Source organism: Ictalurus punctatus, chromosome 8 (genome assembly GCF_001660625.3).
Source record: "Ictalurus punctatus breed USDA103 chromosome 8, Coco_2.0, whole genome shotgun sequence".
In the NCBI taxonomy this organism is placed as follows: domain Eukaryota; kingdom Metazoa; phylum Chordata; class Actinopteri; order Siluriformes; family Ictaluridae; genus Ictalurus; species Ictalurus punctatus.
This window is the reverse complement of record NC_030423.2, coordinates 17,582,187-17,597,571: the sequence shown is the minus strand read 5'-3', so window position 1 is coordinate 17,597,571 and position 15,385 is coordinate 17,582,187. Positions and strand designations below refer to the sequence as shown.

Here is a 15,385-nt window from a genome sequence, read left to right as displayed (position 1 = left end):
AAACTCAGTGCGAGTCTGAGTGATTGTGTTTGTAGCAAATGACATTAAATGTGCATATCAGACATTGGAACTCAAGCAGGGCCTGTCATAATTCTTATATTGGTTTAGCACTGGTTATGTCACACCAACAAATCTGGCTTTCCACCATACTGATATATTTTTAGGAAGTTTTGGGAATGTTATGTAAAGCTAATTAGTTTGGATGTAAGCATGTTTACTCATGACATGTGTATTCTTTAGGGGTGAGCAGAAGTGCAGTGTGACCCAGAGAAGCAGAAAATCACAATGCAGTGGAGACTCTTCTTTAATCTTCAAAAAGAACAAGAGAAAAGGAGGTATGGATGACATCTTTAGCACTTTACTTGCTCTTTGATTGGTCAGTTCCAACATTTGCTTATTTTAAAGGGGTGAGCTCAATAATTCACTATAGTTTAATATCATTTTATTAAGGTTTTATTAAGTTACTAGATCAATGGTACATCATTCAAGTCAGGATATTTGTATTATTCCCATGAATCCTGATGCTATTGAATTAGAGAATCATCTTTTTCCGTTGTGTTGTGTTATGTGTATTTCCACATATTGTTCAGACTCCGATTCAGACAGTGAACTGTCAGTGGATGAGCACAGCAGCTCGTATGCTTCATCCCACTCATCTGACAGTGAGGAAGAGAAGAAGAGATCCAAGCCTAAGTGGAATAACGAGAGGAGTCCAGTTCACAGCACTCCAAAAGGTACCACTTTTCTTCAGTCATAAACAATTAAATCAGGAACTACTGACACTTCCACACACTTAGCTGTGAATATCACACAGACACGGGATGGGAAAAGCACTTCGAATAAAAGCTATGAGAACTAATTTAACAATGTGTGCACTATTTTGGATTTTTAATTTTCTATTTTTAAGACCAAAAATCTGTATTTGAATGTGAAAGGTCTTGTGCTATATTCTGGCATCTAATGTAAGTCAATTAAATGATACCAGAGACAACCTTAGGGTTAATCTTTTATCTGTGTTTATGGGTACATCCTCTTTATGACAAGCATCCAACTTTTCCAGACTTTTGAAGCTTTTTATAATTATGGTTCTGATTGTGATTAATGATATTTTTAACCGCTTATTAAATGCAGCTGAGCAACCATCTATTTCTTTTCTGCCAACGGAGGGCGCTGTATACCTAGTGTAGTGAGTAAAAATATGGAGGGACTTAAATAATGTTTATTATTCTGGGTAAATACATAACAATGAATCTGATACATTACAGCTTATTATCAAATGAAATTGATGCTCATCAAAACAACAAAAAAGTTTATGCAGTTCACTGATTGTGTACTGATTGTCAAATGTATTTAAATGCTACATTTTACTGAATAAAATAAAATAAAAAAGAAAGAATCTGACACCCCGTACTATGTATTAAATTTTGTACTGTATTGTTGATGTTTGTGAGTGTTGGATTTGAATGCAAAAGAAACCCCTCATTTATAATTAATTGATTATACTGCTTATTGTTTTAGTTGATGCTCTGGCAAATCACATGAAGCCTTGCTGGTCAGTAGATCACTCCATAGCCAGTGAGAAAGAGGGGACTGGTGGCCTGGATAAATTGCGGGTACAGACCAAAGCCAGTGTGGAGCTCCAGCAGTCCAATAAGCTCAATCCAAATGGAGATCTTTCGCCAAGCGAAGGTCCTCCCAGCCAGCCAAGCAGCACCCAGCTGCCCAGAAAAGGTCTCTTTCTCTCTCTCTCTCTCTCTCTCTCTCTCTCTCTCTCTCTCTCTCACACACACACACACACACACACACACACACATGGTGGCATTGGGTACTTCTGAAAAACTAAGTTATTATTGATTTTGAATAAACGACTATGGCTAAAGAGAGGGCAGTAAGAGTGGATGAGAGAAATTTGAGAAGGCAGACGTTCCTGTGCTTCTACCACTACCATTTACATTAGCTAAGTATTTTCTCCCAATTTAGAATAGAAAGCATTAGATGCATAATAACAAACCTTTTATAGTTGTAAATAGTGCTTTAGTACTTCAGTAGATTGTGTTCAGTGCATTTCTTGTGTTGTTCTGTATTCTTCTTCAAATGTTAGGCTAAAAAGGACTTAAATGAACTAGACATTGATATAAAAATAAAAAGAAATATACCCTTAATATACAGAAAATCACACTTTACAGTTTGACATTAATGACACAAACATAGTCTACGTGGCCAAATCTATATGTGCATGTTGAGCATCCCATTCCAAATTTAGTCTACCCTTTGCTCTTAAATAACCTCCACTCCTCTGTGAATGCTTTCCACTAGATTTTGAAGCATGGCTGTGCCCATTCGTCCACAGTAGCTTTGGTGAGGTCAGACACTTTGATGTCGAGTGAGGAAACCTGGCTCACAGTCAGCATTCCAGTTCTTTCAAAAAGTGTTCAGTGGGGTTGAGGTCAGGTCTCCGTGCAGGCTGCTCATGTTCTTCTACACCAATTTTGGCAAACCATGTCTTCATGGACCTCACTTTGTGCACAGTGGCATTCTCATGCTGGAACAGGTGTGGGTTAGTTCTAGTGAAGGGAAATCCGAATGCAACAGCATACAAGGACCTTCTAGAACAGGTGTCTTCAGTCTTATCCACAAAGGGCCGGTGTGGTTGCAGGTTTTAGTTCCTGCCAAATAGGAGGTACACTTGATAGTTGATTGGAGACCAAGATTAACTGATTAAATAAGTGGAATTAGGTGTGGCTCCTGCTTAGTTGGAATGAAAACCCGCAGCCAGTCCGACCCTTTATTAATAAAATTGATGACCCCTGTTCTACACAATTGTGACATATGGGTGTGATGGTCAGGTGTCCAGATACATTTGGTCACATAGTGTATGAATGGTTCCAGGGTCCTTGGTTTGATCCTGAGTTCGAGTTACTGTCTGTGTGGAACTTTGCATGTTGTCCCTGTGTTTGTGTGGGTTTACTCCAGGTTCTCTGACTCCCTTTGTAACCACCCAAAAACATAAGAGTAGGTGGATTGGCCACTCTAAATATCCTCTAGTTGTGAACAAGTTTGCATGATACCCTGTGATGGTATGGTTTCTCATTCAAGGTGTACTGTATTCCTGCCTAGCAGGTTCACAGGGTTGGCTCTGGTCACCAGTCCTCCATGTCATTAAAGGGCTCTTATCACCTTGTTGTAATTTCATGCATATAACTATTTTCTCCATTCTTTCCCCACCATCCCCCATTCCCATTTCCTTCTCCTCCACTTTAGGTATTTTAAAGAACAAAATCACATACCCTCCTCCTCTGACCGACAAGAACCTGAAGAACCGTTTACGGGAGAAGCTGGGTGACTACAACTCCCCCACCATTTCATATAAGAGTCCCTCAATAGGGTCAATTGAAGGCCTGCGCTGTGGCACTGAGACTGACGGTATCATTATTGAAGCCCCAGCTCTTCCACTCACCAACACACTGAACAAGATCACTATGGAGCCCAGAACGAGTCCTGCGTTTGTGGAGGAAGACACAGATTCAGAGTCAGTAATGCCATGAGCTCTCAATTTTTTGTGTTTTTTAATTTTGAAGTTCTATTTTGGTCAAAATGATCCTTGCTGGAGCAACATGCCAATGTCATAACCATAGCCATAGAGTCCAATAGATATAATTAATAATAACAATAATTGGCCCTGCTTTCAGGATGTAAAGACTGGCATTAGTCTGTCCCTTTTCCATCATATTTCTATGAGCTTATGTATATGGATTAGGGCAGTTAGCAATTCCTCCAAATACGTTCAGCTGCCCTGTGACACTGCATAAGCTACAGTGTGAAAAAAAATGTTTGTCTCATGCTAGCTCTCACCCTCCCTGGTTGGTAGCTGTTGTGTGATAGAGGAGAACTAGATAGTGGGTGGAACTGGCAAATGACCAAATTGTGAGAATTTTTTTTTTTCAATCTTTTTTATAATGGATCAATGACATTTACATATTGCATTTATTCATTTAGAAGAAACTTTTATCCAGAGTGACTTACAAATTAGGAAATATAAGCAAAGTGATATATCAAGCGGAGAACAATACAAGTAGTGCTACCATACAAGATTTATAATTAGAGGAGCAAAGTGCACAGAGTAGAGGTGCAAGAACCAGTATAAGTGCAGTTTGTTTTTTAAAGGGGACAAGTTAGGGGTTAGTTAAGTGTTCATGGAAGAGGAGGGTATTTAGTCATTTTTTGTAGATTGTGACAGATTCTGCTGTACGGATTGGGGTTGGAAGTTCATTCAGCACTGAGAGACAGTCATTTGGAAGGTTCTGGGGACGTTCGTACCTCGCTGAGCAGGCACTACCAGGAGAGTGTTGAGGTAGGGGGGTGCTGTTCCAGACAAGATCGTGAGCATCAAGGCCCTGAATTTGATGCAGGCGGCTACAGGAAGCCAGTGGAGGGAGATGAAGAGGGGTGTGAAGGGTCCTTTTGGGCTGGTTGAAAACAAGGCATGCTGCTGCATTCTGAATCATCTAAAGGGGTTTGATGGAGCTGGCTGAGAGGCCTGGGAGTAGTGTGTTGCAGTAGTCCAGTTTTGAATTAACAAAAGCCTGGACTAGCAGCTGTGTGGCCTGATCAGTGAGATAGGGTCTGATTTTCTTGATGTTATACAGAATGAACCTACAGGACCGTGTAGTTGTTGAAATGTGGTCTGTAAAGTTGGACTGGTCATCGCCAGAAACCCCAAGGTTTCTGGCTGTCCCGGTTGGTTTGAGTGTGGTTGAGCCTAGCTGTACGGTGAGGTTGCAGTTGATTGAGGGGAAAGCAGGAATGATGAGCAGCTCAGTTTTCCAAAACATTCTACTTGGCTTGTATGGGGATTGAACCTTCAACCTGGGCATTATTAGCACCATGCTCTAACCAACTGAAAAGAAATAACAACCTATGAAACAAAATGATGATTTTAGTCCATGTGACCCCCATTTTGTATTTATACCTGCCATCAGAAGGTGTGAAGTAGTTGCATTTTTTTTTTTAAATGTTTGTGTTGCTAACTTATTACATAAAGATAAAATATATCAGGTATTTTATAATTGATTACAATATGCATGTTTGCAGTATGATGCTTTAAATTTGCACAGTGTCTGTCAGCATTGCTTACCTGAACACCCCCCCCCCCCCCCCCTTTTCTTTCTCTGTTGTTGTCTCTCTTAGTGCAAGCAATGAAACCTCAATCTGAAGCTGAAATTTAGCTGTGTAGGACCTTCATTTCTGTGAAGGACAGCTACCAGCTGCAGGTCACTATGCTCCTATGGAGAACAGTATTGCTCCAGAACATTGTCTGCAAGAGAAAAATGGAAGAAAGTGGAAACTGTTTATTTAAATTAATCAGGATCTGTAACCTATCGATCCCAATGTGCCACTCTACAGAGCTGACCGGGATGTGTTATAAAAAATTTTTTTTTTTTAAATCTAATGGGATGAATGTTTTGGAGTCAGCAAACCAACATGGTATTGTCCATACTTGGTCTTGGCCTGGTCTGCCATAAATACATAAGTTGTGATTATACCTGTAAAAAGAACTCCTTTCACAGACTTAATCAGTCTAAAAATGTAAGTAATATGTACAGTAGGTCTTTTGCATTTCTGCTGTTTATAGTAATTTGTATAATTGGTTGTAATTTCCCTCTGTAAGAATTGCCAATATTGAATGTTTACTTTTGTTTACTGTTACATTTGTTTTGTATTATTTTGAATGTTGAACATTGTGACCATCTATATGACTGTGGACTGTTCCAGTGTCCACCTGAGTTTTAATCAAATGAAGGAGTCCAACACTGGTTCAAACATACTGTGGTGCTCTAAGGAACAAACATTTATTATATTCGATGCTGATATTCTACCTTGACACCTTTTTTTTTGATAATGTACACCATACAGTGTTTTGAAGTTGAAGGTGTAAAGCATGCCTTAATTTGAATGATTATGTTACATCTGGGGGGCGCACGGTGGCTTAGTGGTTAGCACGTTCGCCTCACACCTCCAAGGTCGGGGGCTTGGTTCCCGTGGCTCTGTGTGTGTAGTGTTTGCATGTTCTCCCCGTGCTGCAGGAGTTCCCTCCGGGTAATCCGGTTTCCTCCCCCAGTCCAAAGACATGCATGGTAGGCTGATTGGCATGTCTAAAGTGTCCGTAGTGTATAAATGGGTGTGTGAATGTGTGTGTGATTGTGCCCTGCGATGGATTGGCACCCTGTCCAGGGTGTACTCCGCCTCGTGCCCGATTCTCCCTGGGATAGGCTCCAGGTTCCCCGTGACCCCGAAAAGGAGTAAGCGGTTGAAGATGGATGGATGGATGTTACAGCTGTTAGAGGAATGGGCAGCTCTCTGATTCATTTTCAAAGAGGATTTTTGGGCTCTGCATAACATAAAGAATAAATGACCCCTCTTCCTTCATTAACTGCTTCAGGGAGCATTTTATATTTGCTTATCTCCTACTTTGTTTTTGGTTGCTATGTATGTAATGGCCAGAATGTACATTCAAATCAGCGCAAGGCTGATTCTCTGTCAAGCAAGGTGACAGAGAGATTAACTTATTTTTCAATTCCAACAGTGTTTAACTTTTCCAGGAGTTGATTTTGGGTACATTATGGCCAGACATTATTACTAAAAAGGAGGAGAATATATGTGAGCAAGATGAGATAAAACTATAAGAACTGTAACAGGAGTTCTGCCAAGGGGAAGTGACTATGGAACGTCAGAAGAGGACTTAAAAAAAATTAAAATTAAATCAATTTACACATGATTCTGAAAACAGTTTCCTTTGGTTTCTAATGAGAGTTTTCTCAGTTTTCTTCTATTTGCTTATAGGCTGTCAGACACTGGATACAAATGTGAAAGTTGTAAATTCATATTTGCACTGAAATCAGAGACTGTAAATAAACATCATGAAAGTTTTTATATAAATACTTCGATTTTCTGTCTTCACTTGTGCAAAAGAGTGATCTTGCTTCACTAGAGATGTTCTGAGTTTTGAATACTACCACATTCTATACTGCCTAATTTAGCATTTATTATGTATTAAGTACTCCTACCTTGTGTTGTGTATTATGCTGATATGAGTGTGAAGTAGCAGGTGAAATAGATAAGGTCTGCCATACTGGGATTTTTAAAGATCTTACTGCTCGGTTGAGGAAATGTCCAGCAACCAAAAATATCCACCCAGTAGCAGTTCAGTAAGCAGAAAGTGACCCTGATGACTGGCTTGAGGATGTGCATGGAGAACAGATGAGATATAGTAGGGTAGCTAGATAGCAGTAAGTGTTCTGATTTGGTTAAAGTCTTTAAAAACCCCAACATCACTGCTTTTTACCTGATGTGTTACCAACACCACCTACAGTGCACTACCATGTCAGGGTCTCTGCTGTGCTCAGAGTGGATCATAATACTGATGAGTGAATTAAAGGAAAGGAATTTTACCTGATAAAATAGCTAAAATGGCTAATGAGTGTAGTGTAGCTGTAAGAGAGATGTAACGTAACTTTGCAACTGAGTATATTTTATTATCTTTGTGCGTGTCACTCAGTGGGATGTTGAATTTAAAACTTTCAGGATAGACTAGTGAAATCATGGTCAAAGTGAAATCAAGGAGAGGTACAATGTAGAAAGTACACTTAATTCATTAAAAGTTAATTTCATTTACAGCTTCACTTTACTGGAACTGTGAATATGCATTAAAAACGGTTAGTTGAAAAGCGTTCTTGTTGTTTTAACAGTTTTCTCACTGACAGTATCATTCCGCTGACCATGGGTTACTAAGCAACAGCTAACATATGATTGGTCGTGTTCGGAAGAAGATTTTGACATCATTAATGCTAATGAAAAAAATAAATACATAAATATTATTTCCATACATTTAATTATCTTTGCCGCAAGATGGCGGTCAAACGCAATACCCAATGCCAAATAAAGCAAAAAAGCATTCGCAGGTAAGTCAGTATACACAAAGAACTCATTTCTATAACCTGCTTCATGTTTGCACTGTTTCTACGGCAACTTTATGTTTCATTTGTATGTTTCGTTTCATTTGTTATAAAAAAAAATTGATAATTGAAAAAAACTGTCTTATAATGGTTTAGTTGTAACGTTATACAACTAAACCATTCGTCATTCATTAAAACACTCCCTCTCCTATATATATATATATATATATATATATATATATATATATATATATATATATATATATATATATATATATATATATATATATAGTATTTTTTTTTTCTATGAGAAATGTTGGTATAGCTGTGAGCATAGACACATGTCTATGGCTGTGAGGATGAAGCGTTCATGACTTGAAACCTATTTTTTTTTCTTTATTGAAAGCAGACCAAGTACCAAACATAGCATAGCATACAATAGTACAAAACAAAGTGAGGCATTAATTGGTAACAGGGGTTCCGAAGATAATAGTATAATATTTTAAACATGTTACTGACTTTTTTTTTTTTTTTTTTTTTTTAACCATTTCAGAGATGATATAACACAATCAAATTCTAATATAAACACCCTAAAGTTTGGGGATGAATTAACATACATTTGTTTATGTATGTAAAATTTTGCCATGTATTCAATACCTTTGTTAAGATTGTTAATGCATAATGATATCCTTTAATGTCAAATAGTATTTAATCTTTACTAAATTAAAGATTCATTCTGCCAATTCTCTCCAAAAACTTTGGATAATTTTACATAAATAATAATAATAATAAAAAACTATCTTGAACCCTTTACGTGAACCCTTCCGCCTGAGTGACGACACTTCCGGTGACGTAATCACGTCAGAAATCAGCAATAGACCGAAACCGACCATCAGCGGGCCTTCGCCACCGGCAACGCAGTCTTACTCCATGCACTGCTGGGAAAGCAGAAGGCTGTAGTTTTATATGGGAACTGCTTTCTGAGCTCCAGTGTTTGGATTTAACGTTAAGCGTGCAGAAGGCGGATTTTCTGGACAGGTTGTGGACGGAAAGAGACAAAGCTCGGATATTCTGCTGTTCCTTTTGATGCAACTTTGTTACAGGTTCCGTGCAGGGTGAGTGAGAAACTGTCGCTCTTCCAGTCGGGGCTCTCATCCTCGATGTTGATGTCTGACTGAACAGCAAAGCTTTGCATTTGTCTCCTTTGACCTCTACACTTCAGTATTCTGTGTTTTCAGTACCCATGCATGCTTAGGTGCAACGCTTCCTGTTGCATTTCTCGGATTCCCCCGTGCACTGCTTCAGCTCTGAGCGGAATAACTGTCAGGGCTAATACAGTACATTAGGCTGTTCGGTTAGATTACTTGGCTTATGCGAAAATCAGTAAATAAACCAGAAATAGGGACAATTAATCAAATGGCTAAGATGGTCCTATTAAATCAAGTCGCAGAAACACGTTAGCCTGTTGATTATTTCAGCAATTTAGGCGTATATATTATATATTTATATATCTAAGGAATTTCAGGTTGCGTCGTGATCGCGTGCATCCAGATGTTGTTGTTGCTCGTCTACGCGCAACGCCTCTGTCTGTGCTACAAGTTTCCACTGCTGCTTCGAACATCTGTATCCCACCATGAGGAGAACAAAGAGGTGTTGCTGAAAAGCAGCGCCTGCATACACTATATATACTGTAGGATACAGTGTCTAATGGATAGCGGATAAAGGATAGGATAAAGGATCACACGTTAAAGGATCAGACATCATCGGAAATCAGACGGCAGACTTTGATTTGAGACATTTAGCCAGACTGCTGAGAGTGCATTAGACATGAATTCAGAAATGTGAGAAACTGAGTGAGCCTAATGACCCCGCCCATTCATCACATCGGGGCACCTGTACTGTGTGGCGAGATGGGATCCGGTTTAATAATTACAACAACAACAACACTTATACTTATCTGTGTAATTTTTATAATAATAATAGTAATTGTTATTGTTATTGCTATTATTATTATTAACATCAACAACAATAATAATGATGATGGTAATAAAGATAATAGGTTTATCTATTAATAAGTAATAAGCAATGGTTTTTGTTATTATTATTATTATTCTTCTTGTTGTTCTTGTTCTTCTTGTTCTTCTTGTTCTTGTTGTTTGTATAGCCCTTTTCTTTTTGAGTCCATACACATATATACAATCTTTAGTCTTTTATCAGTAAGATATTGTTGGTGATTGGATTAATTTGATCAATTTCTTCAAACCGAATCGAATGCTGCATCCCAATTCGCCTGCTATCCATCCTAAATAGTATCCGAGATTAAAATGAGTGTGTCCCGATTTGTAGTACATTAAAACGAGTATCCCAAAGGTACCCGGATGGTCTGCTGTTTCTGGTCGGTTTTTGAAATATTGATCCCATGGACAATTTTTCAGCTAATATTGCACGCAACTCCTTGTGTCAGGGAGGATTTTGTGACAGTTTGCTTTGCAGAATTCAAGAACGCACTTTAATAATGAAATGTGTCGTTTATAAAGACGTAGCAGTCATTTATTACCAAACATTGCCCATTATTCATGTTATTCAGCGACTTCTGCTGAGATTTTTTTCCTAAAAATGAGTGCATCACTAATGTATCAGATATTACCTGATGATGCAGAACCCGACTCAACCATGCCTTCCTCAGCTCCTAAGCACTGGTGTCTTGTTAAAGTGAATGGATTTGTCAAAAATGTCACACTTCTCCTTAGACTGATTGAATAATGGAATAATCCTGTCAAATAGCTGAACGGCTTCATTTTTCACATCTAGATGCCATTTTCAAATGTGTGATATGTTATCGCTAACAGTAAACAAAGTGAGTGATCTAATTAAGCATAGGTCATTCCTCGAACAGTCCGGGATCAATATACGAACCTAGCTATACGAACCCAGGTCAAAATAGGGGTTGTAATTCCAAATAAGTCAAACAATATATGTCACTATTGCACACGCACGCACACACACACACACACACACACACACATACACACACACATACACACGCACATTTTGAAATCTCTCCATAAAGAAGTTAAATGTTTGGGATGATCACTTGATTGTATTATTACTAATTAATAATACGGCACATTAAAGAACCAATGTACAGTCAATACTGAATATATATATATATATATATATATATATATATATATATATATATATATACGATACTCAAATACACACGATTAAATATGTAATATACGTTTTATGCTTTGTAGTATTTCTCATAGACATAGTGCATATGTCTATGAGAATTACTACAAAGCATAAAACGTATATTTTATATTTTATCATGTGTATTTGGATGAGTTTAAATAAGATAATACATTACTGATAATATAAGGCAACATAAGTAAAAATGTAACGGAAAATAATTAAAGATATGGAGAATTTAAAGAGAGTACTAGATAGGGGAATATAAAAGTGCGCTTTTTTTATTAGGTCATTCCTTAATCTTCTGCTTTTAGAAAGTCTAATATGCAAATAATTAGATTTTTCGGGGGGACAGACTAGTCACTAGTGTGTGTCAAACGTCATTATTTCTGATAATGCACAAATAACTACTTTAAGACTTGCAAATAAATATTTGTTGATGTAACATGTAATCAATAAAGATGCATTCATTTATTTGAATCTGTAGATTATTTTCAGTCATGCAGCATGAAAGGTTACAGTATGTAGGGAGCAGTGTGACATCATTCATTGATGATTACATGATAACAGCCGATAAAAGACGTAGTTAGATGTGTGATCAAGATTGGACTTAGACCCAAACCTTTTTGGACACTTCTGTGGTTGGGAGTGGAACTGATTTATAACCAGAGTATAAACTGGAAGCTTTTATTGCCATTTGATATATCAATAGTAATTGCTTTCACTGGAGCACATAAATAAATTACAGCTCTGCCTGTAAAACACAACATAATGTTCACACCAAGAGTCATTGTAATATAAGGGGTTACAGAACATACACATTTCCAGTCCAGCTACATGAGGTAAATTCACAAATTCATAGCAGAGAATCACACTCAAGTCTGATAATGTTTGATATTGATACATTAATAGTTGTCAGAGATTGCCTTTTCAGATGGTGATGTATATGACTATGAGGTTTTAAAACCCATGTATTGATCTAATAATCCAGCAGCGAGTTGTCTAGTATTCTTAATTACAAGTGTAAACTTTTAGACTGTTTGGGCTGTGGTTACATGGCATGGCAGGTCAAGGCTGGAAGAGTGACATTCATCAATAATCCATGGGAATTCAACACTCTGTTCGTTTCCATCTGAGCAAACAGCTGACTGAGTAAAGAACGGGCTGTTCTCATAAATTCTGTGTGGAAGAACGCCCAACTTTTATCATATTTGTTCACACCCTTATTTGCGCAGTAATCCAATGCGTTTAAGAGTTGAAAACATCTCCTAAAAATGTCTTAAGCCAGGTCATGGTGAGCTCCATGTAAAAGCTGTACTATTAGCCAAACCATTCTCGCAGTTTTAAAGTCTGAACAACTTGAATAAACCAATCCACCCTTTTCAAACTATTTTATTTCACACTTTTTTCTGTACTCTTCAAAATTCATATTGTTTGAGCCAATTTATTTTAGATTGGTTAAAGGCTCAGGGAATATGGACTGTAGTGCTTAATTTGGGTCTGGCAGGCAAACACAGAGGGTTGTACTGCTCTCCTAAACCACTGTACCCATTTCTGCACCTCCTTATTGCCTTGGTTGGTAGGTGGATGGATGGATGGATGCATGGATGGAGGGAGAGAGAGAGGCAGAGAGGGAGAGAAGGTGAATACTTTATTTGTCCCTGAGGGAAATTGTTTTGTCACAGCAGTACAAGGCACATCAAATCACAAGGACACACATCAGATTACAATACACACAAGGTAGTAAGTAAGATGTGAAATAACAAGGTAATAAAAAATAAGTAAAGTAGTAAATCAAGAAAATAAACAAAGTACTATATGTAATATGTCATAGTATTGGCTATATAATAAAATAGTGCTAAGCTAAAATTAAGTTATTTATTAATGTTGTATGTTTAACAATGTTTTAAATACATGTGACTTGTGAGCAAGACTGAATGTCCTAAACAATCGCTAGACTTTTCTATATACAAAGCCAGTCTAAACAAATCAGAAAGCCTCTTTTTGATTGAGGAAATTCCAAGAGTAGATTGTTGCTGGATGAGGAGGCTGGTATGTTGTCTTGGGTTCTCTCGTTATCATGAGAAGCACGTGCTCCTTCTCAAGGTAGAAAAAGGGAGCAGAGCTGGAGCTTTGGAGCATCTGAGATCAGGCCCACATGCTTTGTTCCCAGGCTGGGTTTTTTTGGCTCTGAGGTCAAACCACTGTGCTGAATACTGAGTTGGCACACCACACTGAGTTTTCTGCTCAGTGTGGGCTTCTGGCTTCTAGATGAGTTTCAAGTTTTTTCTATTTTATATCCAGCAATACATGTGCTGCCTAATTCGTTATTCACCATGAAACAGTTCTTCCATATGGTTCAGATCAGAGCAAAACTGTATGAATTTGTGTTGCAGCATTTCCAGAGAGTGTTGGAATGGAATGTGGAAAATTCGCCTACTGCTTTAATTGCCTTAATACTGAATTTTGTATTTCTATAGCAGGGGTTCTTAAATAAATTCCACAGCAAAGCCATCCTATTACTCTTCTGCTAGCACAACATGCAGTCACTTCACTGTTAAACATATGGAGAGAAAATAAAGATATTAGTCAGACTCAAATAATATTTTTTTTGCAATACGCGGACAGAACACACTATCTAGTAGCTGAAACACTGACCAAAGATCAAATGCACTGTGTTTTTCCTTGCTACCCTGATCAGGATAAAGTGCTTTCTGAATGACTGACTAACGAATTAATAATGATCATACCAAATGTTACATGACCATATACTTAATCATTTTACTTAGTCTGTATTAATGCACTTAACTAGTTAACTAGCTCACCATACTTTATTACATTATGTTAACTACCATTTTTTTCACCTGTTCAGTTTTTAGCCTGGCAACCAAAATATGGGAATGGACAGCACACGGGAGATTGTCTGGTAGACTAGCTAATCTATTTATGTGTTCATACCTCTACCTCTTCCAGTGTAAAATAAAATTTCTCAGTTTCCCTGTCCAAATATATTCAATCACAAAACCCAAACCATTTCTATTTTTAAAAAAGTAGGTATAAACATTCCATGCTGTATTAACTTCATCTTTCCTAGTTTTGTTAAACTTTCAGTTGTTTCAAGTTAACCTGTTTATCTTTGCTTTTAAATAGTTGAAACTTTGACTACAAATTGCTTGAATTTAATGACTAGTTGTTTTGTTTAAATAAGTATATTGAATACACAACCTTTAGCCACTTTGGTAGTAGTTGATGATGAGCTTCCCCATAAATCAGAATAATTAATAATAAAAACACCCCCTCCCTGGCTATATGTTGCAGACCCCACTGTAAGAACTATGGCTCCAGAGAACATTTGTAATATTTGGAGAACCAGAAAGCCTGTTTGCATAATTTATGTAGCTGCATTTCTTAACCCAGCTAGGGGGTTTTACATGGTATTAAGCAAAAGGTTTTCTCCCATTCAGGCTGACTCATTCAGAAAGGGAAAGCATGGCTTTTACTTCACATGGTGATGTTACTGGGCCGTTAGAAACCCAGCCCATGTCTGTGTCACTCTCTCTCATACAACTTGTTCCACAAACTGACTATTTCCCCTCCAGTTCAAAGATTTTCCTCTCCTTCCCAAACGCTCTCATTATGATTGTGAGGCTGTCTGAAAGCCCAGAATTCCTCCTGTGCACTCTACCAATAGAGCATGTCTTTGTCTCACTTTGCTAATGAGTTCGTTATTCACTGAGAATGTTTTTTTCCCAGACAGGGTTGGTATTTTTATCCTCTCTTCACTTGTCTGTCCTTTTCTGATAGAAGACGTGTTAGACAGGTTCAACGAAGATCATATAGAGTAAACAGTATGTCTGCTAATTAACACTTAGCATAAAATTACCTTAATGGAAACTCATCAAGTTTCCTCATTCATGTGACTACATAACATGTTGTTGAGTGTTAAACTTTTTGCACAGTGAAAAAGACTAAAATCACACTTGTGACCGTATTTCTTAGCACTTGCCCTGGAATTAAAAAAACGAATAGTTGCCAGTTGCTTTATTGTTAGCTAGTATAATTGTGTGGTTGGATTTTCTTGATTATGACACTTTTTAAATAAAATGTAACAAAGTAATATGCGTAAATATTGAAGGAACTAAATAATCACTTGAATATTGTTTCCCTGTTTCACTGACATCAGCTTGTTAAGCAAAACAACTAATATGCACAGGACATTAAAATTATTTGGAAAGTAA

At 37.6% G+C, this 15,385-nt stretch overlaps 2 protein-coding genes across 4 annotated transcripts in view; both read left to right on the top strand.

The window, feature by feature from the left end:
• The window catches only part of celsr1b (cadherin EGF LAG seven-pass G-type receptor 1b), a 60,112-nt gene extending 53,187 nt beyond the window's left edge, over positions 1–6,925 (top strand). Inside the window, exons 31-35 of the mRNA XM_017475232.3 lie at positions 241–335; positions 591–734; positions 1,519–1,731; positions 3,262–3,529; positions 5,188–6,925. Of these exons, the coding sequence (XP_017330721.2) occupies positions 241–335; positions 591–734; positions 1,519–1,731; positions 3,262–3,529; positions 5,188–5,212 (745 nt within the window). The 3' untranslated portion in view covers positions 5,213–6,925. The remainder of the gene's footprint in view (positions 1–240; positions 336–590; positions 735–1,518; positions 1,732–3,261; positions 3,530–5,187) is intronic.
• A 1,831-nt stretch (positions 6,926–8,756) lies between these two features.
• gramd4b (GRAM domain containing 4b) overlaps positions 8,757–15,385 on the top strand; it is a 31,356-nt gene continuing 24,727 nt past the window's right edge. Inside the window, exon 1 of one of the 3 annotated variants that reach the window (XM_017474737.3) lies at positions 8,757–9,067. In XM_017474737.3, coding sequence (XP_017330226.2) covers positions 9,039–9,067 — 29 coding nt within the window. In that variant the 5' untranslated portion in view covers positions 8,757–9,038. The remainder of the gene's footprint in view (positions 9,068–15,385) is intronic. The other 2 variants (XM_017474739.3, XM_017474738.3) reach the window with 2 other exon arrangements.